Consider the following 22,763-nt stretch of genomic DNA (forward strand, 5'->3'; position numbering starts at 1 on the left):
GGGTCCAGGATCTGTGATTGGAGACTCAGCCTAGGAATGTGGAAAAAGTTCCCAGAGGAGGGGAAACCCAAATAGGGTTTTGAAGGATGCATAGGAGTTTGGCAAGTGAAACAAGTGAAGAGGGGCAACCAGACAGGTGTAACAGCGTATATAAAGTCTAAGAGTCATGAGGCAAGTTGTTTGGAGAGAGACGTACGTTTGGGACGACAGGAGGTTGGCTTGAAGGGAGAGGCAGCTGGCAAGAGATGTGGCTAAAGGGAAATTTTAAAAGAAAAAGTAAACAATAACACCAGCAACTATTTATTGAGTACCTACTATGTGTATTTAATCTACACAACCCACCAACGAATAGGTTTGTAGGGCAAGAATAGGGATGTGGCAAAGGTGGCTGAGTCTGGTGAAAAGCCTCTCCCCTTTCTGAGACCGTGGGAACTTAGGGCTCCTGGGCCATGGAGGGAACAAGGCGTGGGAAAGGGGAAGGTGCCATTGAGGATGTGCTAAGGAACCCCAGACCCTGACCTACACAGATCTTGCGTCAAATTCCTGCTCTCCTTCTTAGATGGGTGCCTGGAGCAGTGACTTTCCTTCTCCCAATTTCTGGCTCCTTTTACCCACCACATGGCAAAGAGTTCACATCCTTCATATATAAAGAGCTCTTATGAATCTGCAACAAGGAGAGGGGAGCATAGGCAAAGGGTATGATGGGCAGTTTGCAAAGAAGTAAAGTCAACACACACGCGAAACTACTCGGCCTTCCTAGGAAGCAAACAAATGCTCGTTAGGAGAATTACAAAATGATATTTTCCACCTATCAGATTGGCAAGATCGAGACAATGCTCATGTCCAGTGTTGGCAGGGATGTGGTTAAACACATAGTCACACCCGCTGACGGAAGTTTCAATTAGGACGACCTGCCCGAAAGCCGTTCAGCGATACATGGCACAAATGTTTGGGCATATCTCTGAGCCGGTCATTCCTCCCGTAGGAATTTGTGCTAAGACAGAATTAGTCATTTGGAAAGAAAGATCCACAGGAAAATGTTCCTCACAGTCCTGTCTCTGTGTAGTAACAAAATTCCAGAAGCAAGTAAAAGCAACCTCAATGCCTGTCAGTAGTAGAGGGGTCCTGCTCTCTACTAGTCCTTCTTCTGTATCCCTTTCCGCAATTATTTAATGAGCACCTACTGTGTCCCAGACATTGAACTACACCCTGGGGAAGCCAGCAACAAAACAGACAAGGTCTCTGCCGTCACAGACCTCCTGACGCTGACAGTGAAATTAATTCATCAGTATGTGGCTCCGGACAGACTCTGCCTTCAGCTTTAATGTTTAAGAACACCCATGACTTCCTGGGGGCGCCTGGGTGGCTCAGTCGGTCAGGCCTCCGACTTCGGCTCAGGTCATGATCTCGTTGTGGAGCATGAGTTCGAGTCCTGCATCAGGCTCTATGCTGACAGCTCAGAGCCTGGAGCCTGTCGGATTCTGTGTCTCCCTCTCTCTCTCTCTCTCTCTGCCCCTCCCTGCTCACTGTCTGTCTCTTTCTGTCTCTCTCAAAAATAAACATTAAAAAAAAGAAGAAGAAGAAACCCATGACTTACTTACTTAACCACCAGTATGGGGAGCTGAGAGGGCAGGCTGATTATCTCTCTCTGTTTTTAAGTTTATATACCAATGTGCATATTTTTAGAGTTAAAAAAAAAAGTATAATATTCTGCGTAGGATCTTTGCCAGGCAAAGTGACGGCTGATTTCACTGTTTTTCACCTTCTGTTCGTCTGTCTTTTCTCATTGTTCTTGGATAATGGTTTCTTCCTTGTGAAAGCATCCCATGAGGAGTAATGGGAGGGCAGGGGCTAAGAGCATGGGCACAGCAATCCACGTGGCCAGTGACGGATGAGTAGATGAACAAAATCTGGTATACACATGCAGTATTATCCGGCCATGAAGACGCTATGCTACGTGCAGTAAGCCAGTCACAAAAACCCAAATGCCATATGATTCCACTTATGTGAGGTCCCTAGAGGAGACAAAATCACAGAGGCAGAAAGTAGGACAGTGGATGCGGGAGGCTGGGAGGTAGAGGGAAATGGGGAGTCTGTGTATAGTGGGCGCGGAATTTCGGTTTTGCAAGACGAGAAGAGTTCTGGAGACGGATGGCGGGATGGTTGCAGAGCAGCGTGAATGTACTTAATGCCCCTGAACTATGCACTTAAAAATGGTTAAGATAGTAAATTTTATGTCCTGTGCATTTTTCCATAATTAAAATAAAAAAAAAAAAGAGGAGGTCCCAAGAGGAGGACAGAGGAGATGAGCACTGTGTGTTCAGATGCTGGTGCTCTCAAGTTTCTTTGGTTTTTGTTGTTGTTGTTGTTGTTGTTTGGTTTTTTTGGTTTTGGCTTTTGAGAGGGGGGAGGGGCAGAGACAGGGGGAAAGAGAGAGAATCCCACCAAGCAGGCTCATGTTGTCAGCACAGAGCTCGATGCAGGGTTTGAACTCGTGGACTGTGAGCTCATGGCATGAGCCAAAGTTGGATGCTTAACCAACTGAGCCACCCAGGCGTCCCCGGTCCTCTCAGCTCTGAATACAGCATTTCCTGTCTGAGCCTTTTTCTCCTCTTATGTAAACTGGGCTCCTAATAGCCTCTACCTCAAGGGTAGGGTTTTCTGCAAAGGACAAATAATAAATAATTTCATCCTCATGGGCCATATGGTCCCTATTGCAACTATTCTGCCATTATAGCAGGAAAGCCACCATAGACAAGGTTCATGCAAATGAGCATAGCTGTGTTCTAATAAAACTTTATTTACAGAAACAAGCAGCGGGCCATGGTTTCCCAGCTCATTAGAGTCTGGAAGGATGACATCAAGTAAATCACAAGGACCTGACACACAGTAAGTGCCAGAACATTGCTGCCTGCTAATGTTGTTATTACACAGAAAATAATACATGCAAGTTCCTTCCCCTGAGGACCTCCCACCTGGTTCCCAGACACACCCACGGTGTTTAGAAACTCTCTTTGGGGGATCGTTGTTGAGGTTTGTAAATTCTTGATAAGCATTGGGTGCTGTCCCAGGTGCTGAGAGACTTCTCCCACAAAGCCCTTTGCTTTCCCTATGGGGGCGGGGTGGCCCAAATTCATTCTCTCTCTCAATCTCTGTCTCCTGTTTTTAGGAAATACATGTAAAGTTTTTAGGCGTATAAGGACATCAGGGCTGCAAAGCACTTTTAAATAGTTCAGAAAAAGCATGGGAGAGAAAGAGGAGAGAGAGAGACAGGAGAAGGATAAAGCAAAAATGTTTATGTTCACTGTGAATGTCTGGGGAGTAGCTGCTAACAGGTACAGGGTTTTATCTGGGGCAATACAATGTTTTTTTTTCAGTTTTTATTTATTTTTAAGAGAGAGAGAGACCACAAGCAGGAGAGGGGCAGAGGGAGAGGGAGAGAGAGAATCCCAGGCAGACTTTGCACTGTTAGCACAGCACCCAACATGGGGCTTGATCTCACGAACCACGGAGATTGACCCGAGCCAAAAGCAAGAGTTGCACTTTAACCGACTGAGCCACCCAGATGCCCCAAGGAGCAATAAAATATTTTGGAACTAGATGGAGGTGATGGTGGCCCCACACTGAGAAAGCACTAAATGCTACTGGGTTGTTCACTTTAAGATGGTTAATTTTATGTCAATTAAAAAAAAAGAAACTTGGTCAAAACACTTGTATAGCACCCTCAGTCTCTCTGGTCCTTACAGTGACCCTGGGAACCCACGATCTACCCTCATCATCCCTCTGTCTTCACGTTCCACCCCTCTGCCCTCACCCGCTCCGCCCCAGTTATGCTGACCTTGCTGATGCACACCAGACAAGCCCCTGCCTCAGGACCTTTGCACTGGCTGTTGCCCCTGCCTGGAAACCCTTCCCCTGGTATCTCCACCCCTCACTCCCTCCCTTGAGTGAGGACCTCAGCGAGGCCTTCCCCAACCACACTATGACTTTTCAGTAGTATCCCCAGAGCACCTCCTGGGCCCTCCCCGGCCCCCTCCCCTGCCTTATTTGCCTTCACAGCACTATCACCACTGACATTCTAAACAATTTCAGGAGACTGACCCACTCTCCATCCTTCCCAAAGAATAAACAGCCCCACCACCAGCCTCCCTCCCCCACCCTCCTCCTCCGCGGGGGCCCAGGCGGGTTCTCAGACCCACCCTCTGTGCCACACCAGGGTGGACCCACCTCAGGGGATGTGCAGGGAAAAACCTAGCCCCTCCTCTGCACACTTAGGGCAGCCCCGAGTTGGTGTCACCTCCCCAGCCAGACCCGGGCTTGGGGCAACCCCATCCGTGGTGGAGTTTGGCCACCCTCTCGTTTGCTGCTGTCACGGTCGTCACCATGACCAGGACTCCACTGTCACACGCTCTGGCCAGACGCACCCCCTACAGACCTGACCCGCCAGCCTCCCCGGGGTATTCCCTCTGCACATTCCTGACTCATTCTCGAAATTCAGGTCAGAGCCCAGCTGCCTCTTCCTCCAGGAGGCCATCCCTGACTACCCCCCCCACCCATAGAGTGACCACACCTGCCTGCCCGAAGTCACTCCATCTCGTCACCTTTGTTTTCTTTCCTCCACGGCACTTCCCACGATCTGAGAGTCTGTTCACGTGTGTGCCTCCCTGTTTATCTCCTGTCTCCCGCCACGCCCACTGACACAAGGGCAGGGGCTTTGTCTGGCCAGCACTCGGAACTCTCTTGGCACAAAGTAGGTCCTTAAGTATTTGCTACTCCGTGACTCTGGCACATCGCGTCTACCAGTGTCAGCACTGAGAATGTCATCCCTTGCCGCGCTGTCTTAGGAAAACTCCTATTCATCCTTCAGAACCCCGTGCAGCCATCAGTTAACCAGGAAAGGCTTCTTCCACTGGCTCACGCATCCACTATGAGGCTGAAATAAGGGCCCCCTCAGGGGACACGCAGAGCCCTGTGTCACCTTCATTAGTGCACATGACAACACAGTGTCATCCCCCAATTAGACTCTCTTCTTCAGGGCAGAGAGTGGGGCACAGATTGGGTCTCAGGAACCATTCACCGAATAAGTCAATTAACACATAGGTAAATAAATACAGCTCCCACCTTATTTATAGCTGCCAAAAACCTGCTGTCACCTCACATTTCCTGTGACTTTGTCCCCCCAAGAACGCTCTGTCCTAGGAATTCACCCGCAAACCCTACAGTTGGGGCGTGGAGGTGGGCAAGTGTGTAAGGAGGGGAGGTTGAGGAGAGAGATGGGGTGCTTTTAGATATGACGCTGGGGGAGCTTAGCTGATCAAGCCCCAGTGGGGAATTCTGTGTGGTGCCTGGGCCCCCCCGCCCCCAAACCCAGAGAATCAATCCAGTCCCCGGTGACGGAGCTACCCCGGTTTGGGGACACCAGCGAACTCTGACCCGCACAGTCTTTGCAGCTCACTTCACAAAAGGCGCTGGCCCTGGGGACGGGCGAGGGTTCCTGGTGACTGGTTCCCTTGGTGAGTCTCCAGGGTTCGCTGCCTCCGCCCAGGACTTACTGAGTCAGACTGCGCAGGGGTGGGAGCCTCCGCTGGTATTTGGAAGCCACTTGCTCTGGTTTGAAGAGAGGGAGGGGCCTCCTTTGCGGCCGGAGAAGGAGGAAGGAGGCGCTGGACCCAGAACTAGGCTGGAGGCTCTGGTTTCGGGCTCAACTTCTCACCTGCTGCTCCAGACCTCGGAGCACCTGGAGGCAGGGACTGCGGCACCTGTGCTGAGCCCTGCCCTCCTCCCTCAGACCCCAGCGCCTCCTCCCTCAGACCAGGAGTCCAGACCCCAGGCCCTCCTCCCTCAGACCCCAGCGCCTCCTCCCTCAGACCAGGAGTCCAGACGCCCAGGCCCTCCTCCCTCAGACCCAGGTGTCCAGACCCTCCTTCCCTCCTCCCTCAGACACAGCAGTCCAGACCCCCAGGCCCTCCTCCCTCAGACCCCAGCCCCTCCTCCCTCAGACCAGGAGTCCAGACCCCCAGGCCCTCCTCCCTCAGACCCAGGAGTCCAGACCCCCAGGCCCTCCTCCCTCAGACCCCAGCGCCTCCTCCCTCAGACCAGGAGTCCAGACCCCAGGCCCTCCTCCCTCAGACCCCAGCGCCTCCTCCCTCAGACCAGGAGTCCAGACGCCCAGGCCCTCCTCCCTCAGACCCAGGAGTCCAGACCCCCAGGCCCTCCTCCCTCAGACCCAGGAGTCCAGACCCCCAGGCCCTCCTCCCTCAGACCCCAGCGCCTCCTCCCTCAGACCAGGAGTCCAGACCCCCAGGCCCTCCTCCCTCAGACCCAGGAGTCCAGACCCCCCAGCCCTCCTCCCTCAGACCCAGGAGTCCAGACCCCCAGGCCCTCCTCCCTCAGACCCAGGAGTCCAGACCCCCAGGCCCTCCTCCCTCAGACCCAGGAGTCCAGACCCCCAGGCCCTCCTCCCTCAGACCCCAGCCCCTCCTCCCTCAGACCCCAGCGCCTCCTCCCTCAGACCAGGAGTCCAGACCCCAGGCCCTCCTCCCTCAGACCCCAGCGCCTCCTCCCTCAGCCCAGGAGTCCAGACGCCCAGGCCCTCCTCCCTCAGACCCAGGTGTCCAGACCCTCCTTCCCTCCTCCCTCAGACACAGCAGTCCAGACCCCCAGGCCCTCCTCCCTCAGACCCCAGCCCCTCCTCCCTCAGACCAGGAGTCCAGACCCCCAGGCCCTCCTCCCTCAGACCCAGGAGTCCAGACCCCCAGGCCCTCCTCCCTCAGACCCCAGCGCCTCCTCCCTCAGACCAGGAGTCCAGACCCCAGGCCCTCCTCCCTCAGACCCCAGCGCCTCCTCCCTCAGACCAGGAGTCCAGACGCCCAGGCCCTCCTCCCTCAGACCCAGGAGTCCAGACCCCCAGGCCCTCCTCCCTCAGACCCAGGAGTCCAGACCCCCAGGCCCTCCTCCCTCAGACCCCAGCGCCTCCTCCCTCAGACCAGGAGTCCAGACCCCCAGGCCCTCCTCCCTCAGACCCAGGAGTCCAGACCCCCCAGCCCTCCTCCCTCAGACCCAGGAGTCCAGACCCCCAGGCCCTCCTCCCTCAGACCCAGGAGTCCAGACCCCCAGGCCCTCCTCCCTCAGACCCAGGAGTCCAGACCCCCAGGCCCTCCTCCCTCAGACCCCAGCCCCTCCTCCCTCAGACCCCAGCGCCTCCCCCCTCCGACCAGGAGTCCAGACCCCAGGCCCTCCTCCCTCAGACCCCAGCGCCTCCTCCCTCAGACCAGGAGTCCAGACGCCCAGGCCCTCCTCCCTCAGACCCAGGTGTCCAGACCCCCCCTCCCTCCCCCCTCAGACACAGCAGTCCAGACCCCCAGGCCCTCCTCCCTCAGACCCCAGCCCCTCCTCCCTCAGACCAGGAGTCCAGACCCCCAGGCCCTCCTCCCTCAGACCCAGGAGTCCAGACCCCCAGGCCCTCCTCCCTCAGACCCCAGCGCCTCCTCCCTCAGACCAGGAGTCCAGACCCCAGGCCCTCCTCCCTCAGACCCCAGCGCCTCCTCCCTCAGACCAGGAGTCCAGACGCCCAGTCCCTCCTCCCTCAGACCCAGGAGTCCAGACCCCCAGTCCCTCCTCCCTCAGACCCAGGAGTCCAGACCCCCAGGCCCTCCTCCCTCAGACCCCAGCGCCTCCTCCCTCAGACCAGGAGTCCAGACCCCCAGGCCCTCCTCCCTCAGACCCAGGAGTCCAGACCCCCCAGCCCTCCTCCCTCAGACCCAGGAGTCCAGACCCCCAGGCCCTCCTCCCTCAGACCCAGGAGTCCAGACCCCCAGGCCCTCCTCCCTCAGACCCAGGAGTCCAGACCCCCAGGCCCTCCTCCCTCAGACCCCAGCCCTCCTCCCTCAGACCCCAGCGCCTCCTCCCTCAGACCAGGAGTCCAGACCCCAGGCCCTCCTCCCTCAGACCCCAGCGCCTCCTCCCTCAGACCAGGAGTCCAGACGCCCAGGCCCTCCTCCCTCAGACCCAGGTGTCCAGACCCTCCTTCCCTCCTCCCTCAGACACAGCAGTCCAGACCCCCAGGCCCTCCTCCCTAAGACCCCAGCCCCTCCTCCCTCAGACCAGGAGTCCAGACCCCCAGGCCCTCCTCCCTCAGACCCAGGAGTCCAGACCCCCAGGCCCCTCCTCCCTCAGACCCCAGCGCCTCCTCCCCCAGACCAGGAGTCCAGACCCCAGGCCCTCCTCCCTCAGACCCCAGCGCCTCCTCCCTCAGACCAGGAGTCCAGACGCCCAGGCCCTCCTCCCTCAGACCCAGGAGTCCAGACCCCCAGGCCCCCCTCCCTCAGACCCAGGAGTCCAGACCCCCAGGCCCTCCTCCCTCAGACCCCGGCGCCCCCTCCCTCAACCAGAGTCCAGACCCCCAGGCCCTCCTCCCTCAGACCCAGGAGTCCAGACCCCCCAGCCCTCCTCCCTCAGACCCAGGAGTCCAGACCCCCAGGCCCTCCTCCCTCAGACCCAGGAGTCCAGACCCCCAGGCCCTCCTCCCTCAGACCCAGGAGTCCAGACCCCCAGGCCCCCCCCCCCCAGACCCCAGCCCCTCCTCCCTCAGACCCCAGCGCCTCCTCCCTCAGACCAGGAGTCCAGACCCCAGGCCCTCCTCCCTCAGACCCCAGCGCCTCCTCCCTCAGACCAGGAGTCCAGACGCCCAGGCCCTCCTCCCTCAGACCCAGGTGTCCAGACCCTCCTTCCCTCCTCCCTCAGACACAGCAGTCCAGACCCCCAGGCCCTCCTCCCTCAGACCCCAGCCCCTCCTCCCTCAGACCAGGAGTCCAGACCCCCAGGCCCTCCTCCCTCAGACCCAGGAGTCCAGACCCCCAGGCCCTCCTCCCTCAGACCCCAGCGCCTCCTCCCTCAGACCAGGAGTCCAGACCCCCAGGCCCTCCTCCCTCAGACCCCAGCGCTCCTCCCTCAGACCAGGAGTCCAGACCCCCAGGCCCTCCTCCCTCAGACCCCAGCGCCTCCTCCCTCAGACCAGGAGTCCAGACCCCCCAGCCCTCCTCCCTCAGACCCAGGAGTCCAGACCCCCAGGCCCTCCTCCCTCAGACCCAGGAGTCCAGACCCCCAGGCCCTCCTCCCTCAGACCCCAGCCCCTCCTCCCTCAGACCAGGAGTCCAGACCCCCAGGCCCTCCTCCCTCAGACCCAGGAGTCCAGACCCCCAGGACCTCCTCCCTCAGACCCAGGAGTCCAGACCCCCAGGCCCTCCTCCCTCAGACCCAGGAGTCCAGACCCCCAGGCCCTCCTCCCTCAGACCCCAGCGCCTCCTCCCTCAGACCAGGAGTCCAGACCCCCAGGCCCTCCTCCCTCAGACCCAGGAGTCCAGACCCCCAGGCCCTCCTCCCTCAGACCCAGGAGTCCAGACCCCCAGGCCCTCCTCCCTCAGACTCAGGAGTCCAGACCCCCAGCCCCTCCTCCCTCGGGCCCAGGAGTCCAGACCCCAGCCCCCTTCTCCCTCAGACCCAGGTGTCCTGGCCCCAGTCCCTCCTCCCTCAGACCCAGGTGTCCTGGCCCCAGTCCCTCCTCCCTCAGACCCAGGAGTCCAGACCCCCAGTCCCTCCTCCCTCGGGCCCAGGAGTCCAGACCCCCAGCCCCTCCTCCCTCAGACCCAGGAGTCCAGACCCCCAGGCCCTCCTCCCTCAGACCCAGGAGTCCAGACCCCCAGGCCCTCCTCCCTCAGACTCAGGAGTCCAGACCCCCAGCCCCTCCTCCCTCGGGCCCAGGAGTCCAGACCCCCAGCCCCCTTCTCCCTCAGACCCAGGTGTCCTGGCCCCAGTCCCTCCTCCCTCAGACCCAGGTGTCCTGGCCACAGTCCCTCCTCCCTCAGACCCAGGAGTCCAGACCCCCAGTCCCTCCTCCCTCGGGCCCAGGAGTCCAGACCCCCAGCCTCTCCTCCCTCAGACCCAGGAGTCCAGACCCCCAGGCCCTCCTCCCTCAGACCCTGGAGTCCAGACCCCCAGCCCCTCCTCCCTCAGACCCAGGAGTCCTGGCCACCAGCCCCCTCCCCCCTCAGACCCAGCAGTCCAGACCCCAGTCCCTCCTCCCTCAGACCCCAGCCCCTCCTCCATCAGACCAGGAGTCCAGACCCCCGGCCCCCATCCTCCCTCAAACCCAGGAGTTCAGACCCTCCTTCCCTCCTCCCTCAGACCCAGCAGTCCAGACCCAGAGTCCCTCCTCCCTCAGACCCAGGTGTCCTGGCCCCCAGTCCCCTCCTCCCTCAGACCCAGCAGTCCAGACCCCCAGTCCCTCCTCCCTCAGACCCCAGCCCCTCCTCCCTCAGACCAGGAGTCCAGACGCCCAGCCCCCATCCTCCCTCAAACCCAGGAGTCCAGACCCTCCTTCCCTCCTCCCTCAGACCCAGCAGTCCAGACCCCCAGGCCCTCCTCCCTCAGACCCCAGCCCCTCCTCCCTCAGACCAGGAGTCCAGACCCCCAGGCCCTCCTCCCTCAGACCCCAGCGCCTCATCCCTCAGACCAGGAGTCCAGACCCCCAGGCCCTCCTCCCTCAGACCCCAGCGCCTCCTCCCTCAGACCAGGAGTCCAGACCCCCCAGCCCTCCTCCCTCAGACCCAGGAGTCCAGACCCCCAGGCCCTCCTCCCTCAGACCCCAGGCCCTCCTCCCTCAGACCCCAGCCCCTCCTCCCTCAGACCAGGAGTCCAGACCCCCAGGCCCTCCTCCCTCAGACCCAGGAGTCCAGACCCCCAGGCCCTCCTCCCTCAGACCCAGGAGTCCAGACCCCCAGGCCCTCCTCCCTCAGACCCAGGAGTCCAGACCCCCAGGCCCTCCTCCCTCAGACCCCTGCGCCTCCTCCCTCAGACCAGGAGTCCAGACCCCCAGGCCCTCCTCCCTCAGACCCAGGAGTCCAGACCCCCAGGCCCTCCTCCCTCAGACCCAGGAGTCCAGACCCCCAGGCCCTCCTCCCTCAGACCCCAGCACCCTCCTCCCTCAGACCATGAGTCCAGACCCCAGGCCCTCCTCCCTCAGACCCCAGCGCCTCCTCCCTCAGACCAGGAGTCCAGACCCCCAGGCCCTCCTCCCTCAGACCCCAGCGCCTCCTCCCTCAGACCAGGAGTCCAGACCCCCAGGCCCTCCTCCCTCAGACCCAGGAGTCCAGACCCCCCAGCCCTCCTCCCTCAGACCCAGGAGTCCAGACCCCCAGGCCCTCCTCCCTCAGACCCAGGAGTCCAGACCCCCAGCCCCTCCTCCCTCAGACCCAGGAGTCCAGACCCCCAGCCCCTCCTCCCTCAGACCCAGGAGTCCAGACCCCAGGCCCTCCTCCCTCAGACCCAGGAGTCCAGACCCCCAGGCCCTCCTCCCTCAGACCCAGGAGTCCAGACCCCCAGGCCCTCCTCCCTCAGACTCAGGAGTCCAGACCCCCAGCCCCTCCTCCCTCGGGCCCAGGAGTCCAGACCCCCAGCCCCCTTCTCCCTCAGACCCAGGTGTCCTGGCCCCAGTCCCTCCTCCCTCAGACCCAGGTGTCCTGGCCCCAGTCCCTCCTCCCTCAGACCCAGGAGTCCAGACCCCCAGTCCCTCCTCCCTCGGGCCCAGGAGTCCAGACCCCCAGCCCCTCCTCCCTCAGACCCAGGAGTCCAGACCCCCAGGCCCTCCTCCCTCAGACCCTGGAGTCCAGACCCCCAGCCCCTCCTCCCTCAGACCCAGGAGTCCTGGCCACCAGCCCCCTCCCCCCTCAGACCCAGCAGTCCAGACCCCCAGTCCCTCCTCCCTCAGACCCCAGCCCCTCCTCCCTCAGACCAGGAGTCCAGACCCCCGGCCCCCATCCTCCCTCAAACCCAGGAGTTCAGACCCTCCTTCCCTCCTCCCTCAGACCCAGCAGTCCAGACCCAGAGTCCCTCCTCCCTCAGACCCAGGAGTCCAGACCCCCAGCCCCTCCTCCCTCAGACCCAGGAGTCCAGACCCCCAGGCCCTCCTCCCTCAGACCCAGGAGTCCAGACCCCCAGGCCCTCCTCCCTCAGACCCAGGAGTCCAGACACCCAGGCCCTCCTCCCTCAGACTCAGGAGTCCAGACCCCCAGCCCCTCCTCCCTCGGGCCCAGGAGTCCAGACCCCCAGCCCCCTTCTCCCTCAGACCCAGGTGTCCTGGCCCCAGTCCCTCCTCCCTCAGACCCAGGTGTCCTGGCCCCAGTCCCTCCTCCCTCAGACCCAGGAGTCCAGACCCCCAGTCCCTCCTCCCTCGGGCCCAGGAGTCCAGACCCCCAGCCCCTCCTCCCTCAGACCCAGGAGTCCAGACCCCCAGGCCTCCTCCCTCAGACCCAGGAGTCCAGACCCCCAGCCCCTCCTCCCTCAGACCCAGGAGTCCTGGCCACCAGCCCCCTCCCCCCTCAGACCCAGCAGTCCAGACCCCCAGTCCCTCCTCCCTCAGACCCCAGCCCCTCCTCCCTCAGACCAGGAGTCCAGACCCCCGGCCCCCATCCTCCCTCAAACCCAGGAGTTCAGACCCTCCTTCCCTCCTCCCTCAGACCCAGCAGTCCAGACCCAGAGTCCCTCCTCCCTCAGACCCAGGTGTCCTGGCCCCCAGTCCCCTCCTCCCTCAGACCCAGCAGTCCAGACCCCCAGGCCCTCCTCCCTCAGACCCCAGCCCCTCCTCCCTCAGACCAGGAGTCCAGACCCCCAGGCCCTCCTCCCTCAGACCCAGGTGTCCAGACCCCCAGGCCCTCCTCCCTCAGACCCAGGAGTCCAGACCCCCAGGCCCTCCTCCCTCAGACCCAGGAGTCCAGACCCCCAGCCCCTCCTCCCTCAGACCAGGAGTCCAGACCCCCAGCCCCTCCTCCCTCAGACCCAGGAGTCCTGACCCCCAGCCCCTCCTCCCTCAGACCCAGGAGTCCAGACCCCAGGCCCTCCTCCCTCAGACCCAGGAGTCCAGACCCCCAGGCCCTCCTCCCTCAGACCCAGGTGTCCAGACCCCCAGGCCCTCCTCCCTCAGACCCAGGAGTCCTGACCCCCAGCCCCTCCTCCCTCAGACCCAGGAGTCCTGACCCCCAGCCCCTCCTCCCTCAGACCCAGGAGTCCAGACCCCCAGGCCCTCCTCCCTCAGACCCAGGAGTCCAGACCCCCAGGCCCTCCTCCCTCAGACCCAGGTGTCCAGACCCCCAGGCCCTCCTCCCTCAGACCCAGGAGTCCAGACCCCCAGGCCCTCCTCCCTCAGACCCAGGTGTCCTGGCCCCCAGCCCCTCCTCCCTCAGACCCAGGAGTCCTGACCCCCAGCCCCTCCTCCCTCAGACCCAGGAGTCCTGACCCCCAGCCCCTCCTCCCTCAGACCCAGGAGTCCAGACCCCCAGCCCCTCCTCCCTCAGACCCAGGTGTCCTGGCCCCCAGCCCCCTCCTCCCTCAGACCCAGGAGTTCAGACCCCCAGGCCCTCCTCCCTCAGACCCAGGTGTCCTGGCCCCCAGCCCCCTCCTCCCTCAGACCCAGGAGTCCAGACCCCCAGCCCCTCCTCCCTCAGACCCAGGTGTCCTGGCCCCCAGTCCCCTCCTCCCTCAGACCCAGCAGTCCAGACCCCCAGTCCCCTCCTACCTCAGGCCCAGGAGTCCAGACCCCCAGCCCCCTTCTCCCCCAGACCAAGAGTCCAAGCCCCAGCCACTCCTCCTTCAGACCAGGAGTCCAGACTCCCACCCCCTCTTCCCCCAGACCCAGAAGTCATGGTCCACTAGAACCTCCTCCCTCAGACCCAGGAGTCCTGGCCCCCAGTCCCCTCCCCCCTCAGACCCAGCAGTCCAGACCCCCAGTCCCTCCTCCCTCAGACCAGGAGTCCTGGCCGCCAGCCCCCTCCTCCCTCAGACCCAGCAGTCCAGACCCCCATTCCCTCCTCCCTCAGACCCAGGTGTCCTGGCCCCCAGTCCCCTCCTACCTCAGACCCAGGAGCCCAGACCCCCAGGCCCTCCTCCCTCAGACCAAGAGTCTAAGCCCAGCCACTCCTCCCTCAGACCCAGGAGTCCAGACTCCCACCCCATCTTCCCTCAGACCCAGAAGTCATGGTCCCCTAGAACCTCCTCCCTCAGACCCAGGAGTCCTGGCCGCCAGCCCCCTCCTCCCTCAGACCCAGCAGTCCAGACCCCCAGTCCCTCCTCCCTCAGACCCAGCAGTCCAGACCCCCAGTCGCTCCTCCCTCAGACCCAGGAGTCCAGACCCCCAGTCCCTCCTCCCTCAGACCCAGAATCCTGAACCCCAGCCCCCTCCTCCCTCAGACCCAGGAGCCCAGACCCGCAGTCCCTCCTCCCTCAGACCCAGATGTCCTGGCCCCAACCCCCTCCTCCCTCAGACCCAGCAGTCCAGACCCCCAGTCCCTCCTCCCTCAGACCCAGGTGTCCTGGCCCCCAGCCCCTCCTCCCTCAGACCCAGGTGTCCTGGCCCCAGCCCCCTCCTCCCTCAGACCCAGCAGTCCAGACCCCCAGTCCCTCCTCCCTCAGACCCTGCAGCCTTGGCCCCTGACTCTCAGGCAAGGCCTCTGTGAGGACACTCTTCTCCACCTGCACCTGCACGTGAAGAAAGGAACTGGACTTAGTCAGATCTGCGTTTGTGTCACATGGCCCAGGGCCACTGTGACCTTGGGCTAGTGGCCTCCCCACTCTGAGCCTCTGTGTTCTCTGCTAGTGGGCACCAGTCCCAGCCCCGCCTGCCTCGCAGAGGGTAAGGGGCCTGCTCCTGTCCGTGGACCCAACCCAGGCAGGACCAAGCTCAGAAAGTATCTGTGGCATGGATGTGACAGGGACCCGGAGTGACAGAAGCTGGAGACAGAAGCACGGGACCCTCCTGCCTCCCCCTGCAGCACCCTTGGGAGCCACACACAGCACACCCTCCCCTCCCCTGCGCCTCCCAGGCCTGGAACACTCTTCCCTCACCCTCCCGGCCACCTCCACCTCGGGCTGCCAAACTCGCCCTTCAGGTTCAGCTCTGCCTGCCTGCCCCTCCTCCAGGAAGCCTGCCCTGACCCTCTTAGCCACCTCCCATCCCAGCACACGTGGGAAGAAAGGCCACCATCGACACCCAACCTCGCATCTCTCTTGGCCGGGCTCTGAGAGGGCTCTCCCTTAACGCCGCCAGTGTTGCGATCCCCATGTTACAGCTGGCCGGACTGGGGCACAGAGAGGTTGAGTGATTTGCTTAGCGTCCCACAGCTAGCAAGGGGCAGAGTCACGACGCGGCTGCGCAGGGAAGCTAGCACCAGAGGATTCAGGGTGTAGATTGTAGGGCCCGGGTTCCGCCCGCCTGTCCCCACCAGGTACCTGCTGTGTGACCGTAGACAAATTCCCTAAGGGTGTGTGTCCGCACTTCCTCAGGTGTAGACAGGAGATAATGGAACCCGTTTCCTAGGATGTTGTGGGGATCAGACACACACACACACACACACACACACACACAGTACTCAGAAGAAGACCTAAGCACACCCGCATCACGTAGGAAGTAATAAGTATTATCAACTCTATTTCGTGGCAAAGTCAGAACTCGAACCCCCACCCGCCCCGGCTCTTTGCCATCGCCCCACAGGATTGTCTCCCCTTCGCTCTATTCTTTCATCCCCGCCAACCCAGGACAAAGGGGCGCTTCCTGTGGTTTCCAGCCTCGCTCAGCGTGGACTGTGGGGTCAACACGGGCCGGACGAAACAGTGAAGCACCGTCCACACGAATGCGCCGAAAGCCAGTATCACTCCAGCACTGAATGTGTGCTAGACCCTGTTCTAATGTGCGGCAGACGGAGCGCGGGGCTGAACGTACAGAAGTCTCTGCCCTCCGGTCACTGGGCGGCTCAGTGGGTTAAATGTCCAACTTGGGCTCAGGTCAGGATCTCACAGTTCCTGAGTTCCGTCCCCGTGCAGGGCTCTGCGCTGACCTTGACGAGCCTGTGGGGGATTCTGTTTCTCCCTCTCTCTGCCCCTCCCTGGCTCGCTCTCTCTCTCTCTCTCTCTGTCTCTCTCAAAATAAATAAAAAATACATAAAGATAGGAAAATAAAAAACACATAAAGAAAGGAGTCCTGGCCCCGGCCCCCTCCTCCCTCAGACCCAGGAGTCCAGACTCCCACCCCCTCTTCCCTCAGACCCAGAAGTCATAGTGCCCTAGAACCTCCTCCCTCAGACCCAGGAGTCCTGGCCCCCAGCCAGGATTCCTCACGATGCTTACATTCTAACAGGGGGACATAAAATGAACGGGTAATATAGTGTGTGGCAAGGTGATAAACGCTCTGAAGAGAATTTAGGGAGCAGGGAGAGACCACAATTTTAAATAGGGTGGCCAGGCTTCTCAGAGAAGGTGACACTCAAGCAAAGACCTGAAGGAGGTGAGGGAACAAGCCAGGAGGATATCTGAGGGAAGAGGCATTCCAGGCAGAGGGCAGAGCAAGCGCAAAGGCCCTGGGGCAGGACTGGCTCTCAGGGCTCGAGGAGCAGCAGGGAGCCCAGAACCGAGTGATGGAGGGAGAGAGGAGGTTTGAAGGATGTTCCTTAAGACTTTGCAGACCTCAGCTCTTATCCCAGAAACGGGGAGCCCCTGAAGGGTGCGGAGCAGGGAGTGCTGTGAGCTAACCTAGGTTTCTTGGGGCTCCCTGCAGGGAGACTAGACGAGGGGAGGAAGGGAGCAGGGGCCTGTCGGGAGGCCGCTGCAGGTGCAGGTGCAGGACGTTGGCCGGGACCAGGTGAAGGTCACACTGATAATGGGCAAGGCTAAAAGGGGGCTTGCCCGCCCCTCCTCCTGCTGTCCGAGCTTTGGCGTTTGCTGCTCTTCCTCTCCCTGCAAGTGTGACCCGGGTGAGTCTCTTCACCCTCGGTGTCCTCAGTTTCCTCCTCTGGGAGGCGGAGACCCCCGGCCCTCACCTCACTGGGTTTGGGGGAGAAACGACAGGTATGGCTTGGGTAGCAAGGCCCATGGCACAGGGGAAGTTCTCTAAAGGAGATTTCAAGCCTCAGGAGCTCGTTAACGTCAGCGAAGTATTTGGGGCTGGGCCGGGCGCCGAGTGGGTTTGAGTCTCACCAGAGGGGGTTATTGGGGGGAGTTTCTAGGGGAAGAGGCCAAGGGGGGGGGTGGGGGCTCAGGGCTCCGTGGAGGCAGGAACCCTGAACGGGAGGTGGGCCCAGGGCAGGCACAGACCCCGGCCCGGGTTCGAGTCCCAGCCCTTCCACGCTGACCGCCCCTCTCTGAACCGCCAGCAGGTGAAATCAGAGCTCTGCCCTCCCACAGGCGGCAGGAGAATCGGAAAGGGTATTGGAGGCAGAGCCCTCGGTTCTGAGGTTCTGACGTGTGAACGGGTGTGACATCAGATGACTGTTGTTGTCCCTGTTCTAGGGTTGTTATGACAGAGCCGGTCCCAGTTCCTGGCTCCCCGGAGGCCGGTCCTGTCCCCCCCACCCCAGCCCGGGTCCCTCCGCCAGCCCCGCCCAGGTGTGTGCCAGGTGAGTGCTCAGGTATGCGGAGGCGGGGTGGCCCGGCGGGAGCAGGAAGGACGGGGCCGTTGGGAACCCAGTGGAGAGCAGAGAGCCAGCTGGGCCCCTCGTCGCAGCCACTGCCTGGCAGAGCCTGCCCCGCAGGTGAGGAGGGGGCCTAGCCGGGAGGGGCTGGAGGTGGGGACTCCTGTGTCTGTGGGGGGGGGGGGGGGCAGGAGCAGGGGGCCAGGACTCCCGGGTCCAGACACCACGAAGCCCTTCAGTCCTGACGAGGTAAGGGACCGGCCCCGTAGCCCGAGGTCATAGTGGCTGAGGAAACGCATGAACGGGTCTGGCTCTAGGAGGAGACTTGGAATCAAAATCCTTTGGTCCTTACAGTCGAGAAGCTCTAAGCCCGAACCCCTGGGCCCCTAAGGAGATCAGGCTGGGAGACAGGATCGCTGGAGAGAGGAAGGAAAATGGGGTACACATAGATTAGGGAGCCGAACACATGGATCCCTGACAGATTTCGGGGGCAGGGTACTAGGTGTGAGGGAGGAGGGTCTGGGGGTCTGGACTCCTGGGTCTGAGGGAGGAGGGGGCTGGGGGTCTGGACTCCTGGGTCTGAGGGAGGAGGGGGCTGGGGGCCAGGACACCTGGGTCTGAGGGAGGAGGGGGCTGGGGGCCAGGACTCCTGGGTCTGAGGGAGGAGGGGGCTGGGGGCCCAGACTCTGGGTCTGAGGGAGGAGGGGGCTGGAGCCAGGATACCTGGGTCTGAGGGAGGAGGGGCTGGGGGTCTGGACTCCTGGTCTGAAGGAGGAGGGACTGGGGTCAGGACTCCTGGGTATGAGGGAGGAGGGGACTGGGGGTCTGGACCTCTGGGTCTGAGGGAGGAGGGGGCTGGAGCCAGGACACCTGGGTCTGAGGGAGGAGGGCACTGGGGGCCAGGACTCCTGGGTCTGAGGGAGGAGGGGGCTGGGGGCCCAGACTCTGGGTCTGAGGGGGGAGGGGCTGGGGGCAGGACTCCTGGGTCTGAGGGAGAAGGCCACTGGGAGCCTGGACCTCTGGGTCTGAAGGAGGTGGTTGGGCCAAAATCCTAGGTACTGCAGGCCAGGTCAGGCCCTCACTTCTTTGCTGGCTCCCAGGGCACCTCCAGGTGGCAGGAGCCCCCCCATTCTCCACACCATGAGCACCACCACAGGGTAAGTGCCCCCAGCCCCCTCCGGCCACCCTCTTACCCACGCCCCCATGTAGCATGGACAGCAGCCCAGGCCTGGACAGCCCCCTTCCCTGCTCGGCCTATAGTTACAGCCACTGGCCCAGAGCAGACACGCCCGGGTTCAAATCCAGCTGCCAACACTCAGGAGGTGTGACCCCGGCCCAAGAACCTCACCTCTTGGAGGCTCCGTTCCTCCTCTGTGAAACAGGGACAATTTTGAGCGCTTGACAGGAAAATGAAGGTAACAGGACTTAGCAGATCATCTGACCAAGAGTAGGTTCTCCACTCATGGCAACTGCTGTTGCCGTTATCTTGTTATTAAATATTGACCTTTTGCCGAAAAAATCCGGGCTGCTTATAACAAAGGCTCAAGTCTCCTGGAGTGAGCAGGGAAAACAACAAAGGGAGACCCATGGGAATAGCGGCATGGGAGATAGGCGGTAGTGAGCTCTCCAGCACAGAGGTAATCAAATTGTGGGGCGATCTGACCAACAGAACAGGACGAGGAGCAGAGCTTTGACTTGAAAGTGTTCCTCGTTCCTGCTGAGCCCTGAGTTTCCGTTACTTCTGTGCACTTCTTCTTGGAGAAGGTGACCTAGGAGGAGGAGGTCAGGGGCAGGAGACAGAAGGATCAGGCTGGGAAGAGCCTGGCCCAGGGGGATGGAGAAGATAAGTCTGTCTACCGCAAATACTAATGCTATTGTAAAAACGCCCATTTATTGAGCAACTACTGTGGGCTGCCCTTCGCATCGTGAAAAGTAACCGTCACTGAGGCCATGAGGGCCCTCGACTCTGAGCGAATCCACCCACAGCTCTACCAGACGGAGGCTGTAGACGGACTCACTCCTATCTCAGAAAGGGACACCGAGGCAGGAGAGATGAAGTCTCCCACCCAGGGTCCTGTGGCAAGGCGGTAGTTGACAGGGCGTTCAAAGCCAGGTCTGCGTGACCGCGAAGACCACACTCTCCACCACCTCCCAGCACCACTCCCGGCCTTACCCGCCTGAAACCGAGCTCTGGCCCTGCCCTCCCCTGCTCAGAACCCTCCTTGGTTCCCCATTGCTCTCACAATGAAGTCTTTCCCGCTCTGTTTGGCATTCAAAACCCCCATGATCTGCTCCCAATTCGCACGGCCCCTCTCACCCTTTTCTCCCGAACCAGCCCAGAAGCTGCCCCCAAACCAAGTGCCAAGTCTATCTATGGTGAGTTTGGGAGCCAGAAAACCCCAGGCTGAAACTGGGTCTGAGGGAGGAAGGGGTGGAGGGTCTGGACTCCTGGGTCTGAGGGAGGAGGGGCTGGGGCTCTGGACTCCTGGGTCGGAGGGGGGAGGGGGCTGGGGTCAGTACTGCGGGGTCTGAGGGAGGAGGTGGGTGCGGAATCAGGATCCCTTGGTCTGAGAGAGGAGGGGCTGGAGGTCTAGAGTCCCAGGTCTGAGGGAGGAGGGGCTGGGGGGTCAGGATCCCTGCCTCCTGGGGAGGAGGGGCTGGGTCTTCTGGGTCTGAGGGAGGAGGGGCCAGGGGCTGGGGCTTCTGGGTTGATCCTCCTTCTCCCCCACAGAGCAGAGGAAGCGTTACTCCACTGTGGTTCTGGCAGACGTTTCCCAGTATCCAGTCAATGTGAGTCTGGGGTCTGCATTGCCGCGGGGAGCCTTCGGGGAGGAAAGGCAGGCAGGCCTGGGAAGGTGGCGGTGTCGAAGGCGGCCGGGCCTCCAAACAGAAGGAAGCTGCAAGCTCAGTTGGCCCATCTGCAGGGCGGGGCTGCTTCTGCCCGCCTGCCCTCAGCGGTGGGAGTCCGGCAGAGGCAGTCAGTTCCACTTGAATCTGCCACGGTCCTCCTCCAGACCGGCTGTTAGGCCGGACAGGCAGGCCCCAGGGACAAATGCTACGTCAACCTGTGGGCGTAGGGGCCAAAGTGTGCCAGGTGCTCTCTTGGAGGCAGGGGTGCTTAGAAGGGACTAGATCCAATCCCTGCCTTCAAGAAGTCTCCAGTCTCGCTGGCAAGACACACGCAGGCGCCAGTCGCTCTGATGAAAACAAAACAAAGGGTCCCATAGGTGGAGCCGGTGACGGGACGCTTTCTGGAGGAGGTGTGGTTACTGTCAGGCTGGAAGGCGGGGGCAGGGGATTCTGAGCCCACCTGGCGCCCTCCTGGGGCCCTCCTGGGACTCCCTGCTTTCTCCGCACCCCTGCCAGCACCTGGTGACGTTCTGCCTGGGCGAGGAGGATGGCGTGCACACCGTGGAGGACGCTTCGCGGAGGCTGGCGGTCATGGACAACCAGGGCCGCGTCTGGGCCCAAGAGATGCTGCTGCGCGTGTCTCCGGACCGTGTCACGCTGCTTGACCCCATGTCCAAGGTGTCAGGGGACACGTGGGTGGAAGGGGCAGAGGCATGGAGAGCTTGACTCTAGGGACGTCCGAGTGTGACTCTTGGCCCCCACGCGTCCTTCCTCTGGGAACTTTGGCAAGAGCTCTCTGCCCTTCGTTTTTGGAGCGTCACTGGCCTCCTCTGTTAAATCAGAGGTGTGATACTGCAGCCCCGCAGGGTCGCCTGGGCCGTGCTGGGGTCCCAGCTGGCACTGCTGTCATTTGGGATCCTCGGATCCGAGCCTCCGTTTACCCGCCGTCCCGCCCCGCAGGAGGAGCTGGAGTCGTACCCGCTGGGTGCCATCGTGCGCTGCGACGTGGTGACGCTGCCTGGCCGGAGTCGCTCGCTGCTGCTGCTGGTGTGCCAGGAGCCGGAGCGCACGCAGCCCGACGTGCACTTCTTCCAGGGCTTGCGTCTCGGGGTGAGCGGGCCCGGGTCCCGGGGAGCCACCTCACGCAGGGCTGGGACCCTGCGGATGCCGGGGGGCGGAGCCGGAAGTGGGAGGAATCCAGAGCTTGGGCGGTGATGGGGCGGGGCCTCTGCGCGGGGCGGGCCTGGGCCAGTGGAGGGGGCGTGGCCTGGAGGGAGGAGCTGGAAGGGATGGGGGGTTTGAGGGCAGGTGGGACCGGGACGAAGTAGAATGGAGACTGAAACTGAGGGCCGGGACGGAACCTGACAGCACCTGGGGGAGGGTGGATGGGAGCAGCCAGAACTCGGGGCGAGTATGGCCTAGGGGCAGGAAACCCCAGCACCCCGGCTCCGGGATTGGGGACGTGGTTTAGGGCAGGGGAAGAAGTAGCAGAGCGCGGGCGGGCGTGGGCACCGCGTGTGGGCGCCGACGTGGAGGGACTCCGGCACCCAGCCAAGGAATCGACTGAACCGGACCGCGGCTGGGACGAGGGGTAGGTGGGGTGAAGGCCTGGCCTGACAGCATGATTGGCAGGCGGAGCTGATCCGAGAGGACATCCAGGGGGCTCTACACGACTACCGGTCCGGCCTCGGGGAGCGCAGGCCCGCGGCGCTCAGGTAAGAAAGAGGGCTGGGCGGGGAGCGAGGGGAGAAGCGAGGACGGGTGGGGTCTCAGTCTCGGCATCCGACAAATGGGCTGCCACCGCTCGCCCACAAGAGAGCGAGTTTGGAAGCCTGTCGAACAGAGCGTGGTTCGGGTCTTGCCAACCCCCCGCAGACACGTGTACCCCCTCTCCAAGAGTACTTTTCCTAGTGCTGGTCCTCCGTTTCTCCTCCCTCAGGCCTCAGTTTCCCTCCGCACAGGTGCTCGCCCCTCCCCTTGTCTCCAGTTTCTCCGCGCCACCTGCAGCCTAGGTTTGACTCGGTGCTGAGCCCCGCTGTCTCCCCCGCCCTGGCCCCGGGTGGACCCAGGCTCTTTCCCCCTCGTCCCTCCGCAGGGCTACGCAAGAGGAGCTGCAGCGCCGCCCCTCGCCGGCCGCCGAGACCCCTCCCCCGCAGCGCCGCCCGTCAATCCGCGCGGTCATCAGCACGGTGGAGGCGGGCCGGGGGCGACCCCAGGCGGAGCCCATCCCGGAGGCGGAAGAGTCGCTGAGGCCGCGGCCTGGCCTGGCGGGGACCTCAGGCAGCGCTGCCCCGGCCTCCCCTGACCTGGGGCCCCGCGGCCCGGACCTGGCCAGTCTGCAGGCGGAGCGGGAAGTGGTGCGTGGGGCGGGGCCAGGGCGTGGGGGCGGACCGGCTGTGGATGTGTCCCGCCTCCCGGGAGGGGGGTGGTGTCAGACTTCTGGGGGTGTGGCCGGCGGTGGCC

At 62.2% G+C, this 22,763-nt stretch overlaps 1 protein-coding gene across 2 annotated transcripts in view; it reads left to right on the forward strand.

The window, feature by feature from the left end:
- The window catches only part of EPS8L1 (EPS8 like 1), a 33,231-nt gene that overhangs the window by 4,983 nt on the left and 5,485 nt on the right, over nt 1–22,763 (forward strand). The window contains exons 2-10 of one of the 2 annotated variants that reach the window (XM_030298257.1): nt 2,808–2,889; nt 17,329–17,570; nt 18,551–18,607; nt 19,786–19,826; nt 20,182–20,240; nt 20,817–20,978; nt 21,261–21,410; nt 21,933–22,015; nt 22,396–22,657. In XM_030298257.1, coding sequence (XP_030154117.1) covers nt 18,591–18,607; nt 19,786–19,826; nt 20,182–20,240; nt 20,817–20,978; nt 21,261–21,410; nt 21,933–22,015; nt 22,396–22,657 — 774 coding nt within the window. In that variant the 5' untranslated portion in view covers nt 2,808–2,889; nt 17,329–17,570; nt 18,551–18,590. Of the gene's footprint in view, nt 1–2,807; nt 2,890–17,328; nt 17,571–18,505; nt 18,608–19,785; nt 19,827–20,181; nt 20,241–20,816; nt 20,979–21,260; nt 21,411–21,932; nt 22,016–22,395; nt 22,658–22,763 lie in introns of those variants that run through there. The other variant, XM_030298260.1, reaches the window with a different exon arrangement.

Source organism: Lynx canadensis, chromosome E2 (assembly GCF_007474595.2).
Source record: "Lynx canadensis isolate LIC74 chromosome E2, mLynCan4.pri.v2, whole genome shotgun sequence".
Classification (NCBI taxonomy): Eukaryota; Metazoa; Chordata; class Mammalia; order Carnivora; family Felidae; genus Lynx; species Lynx canadensis.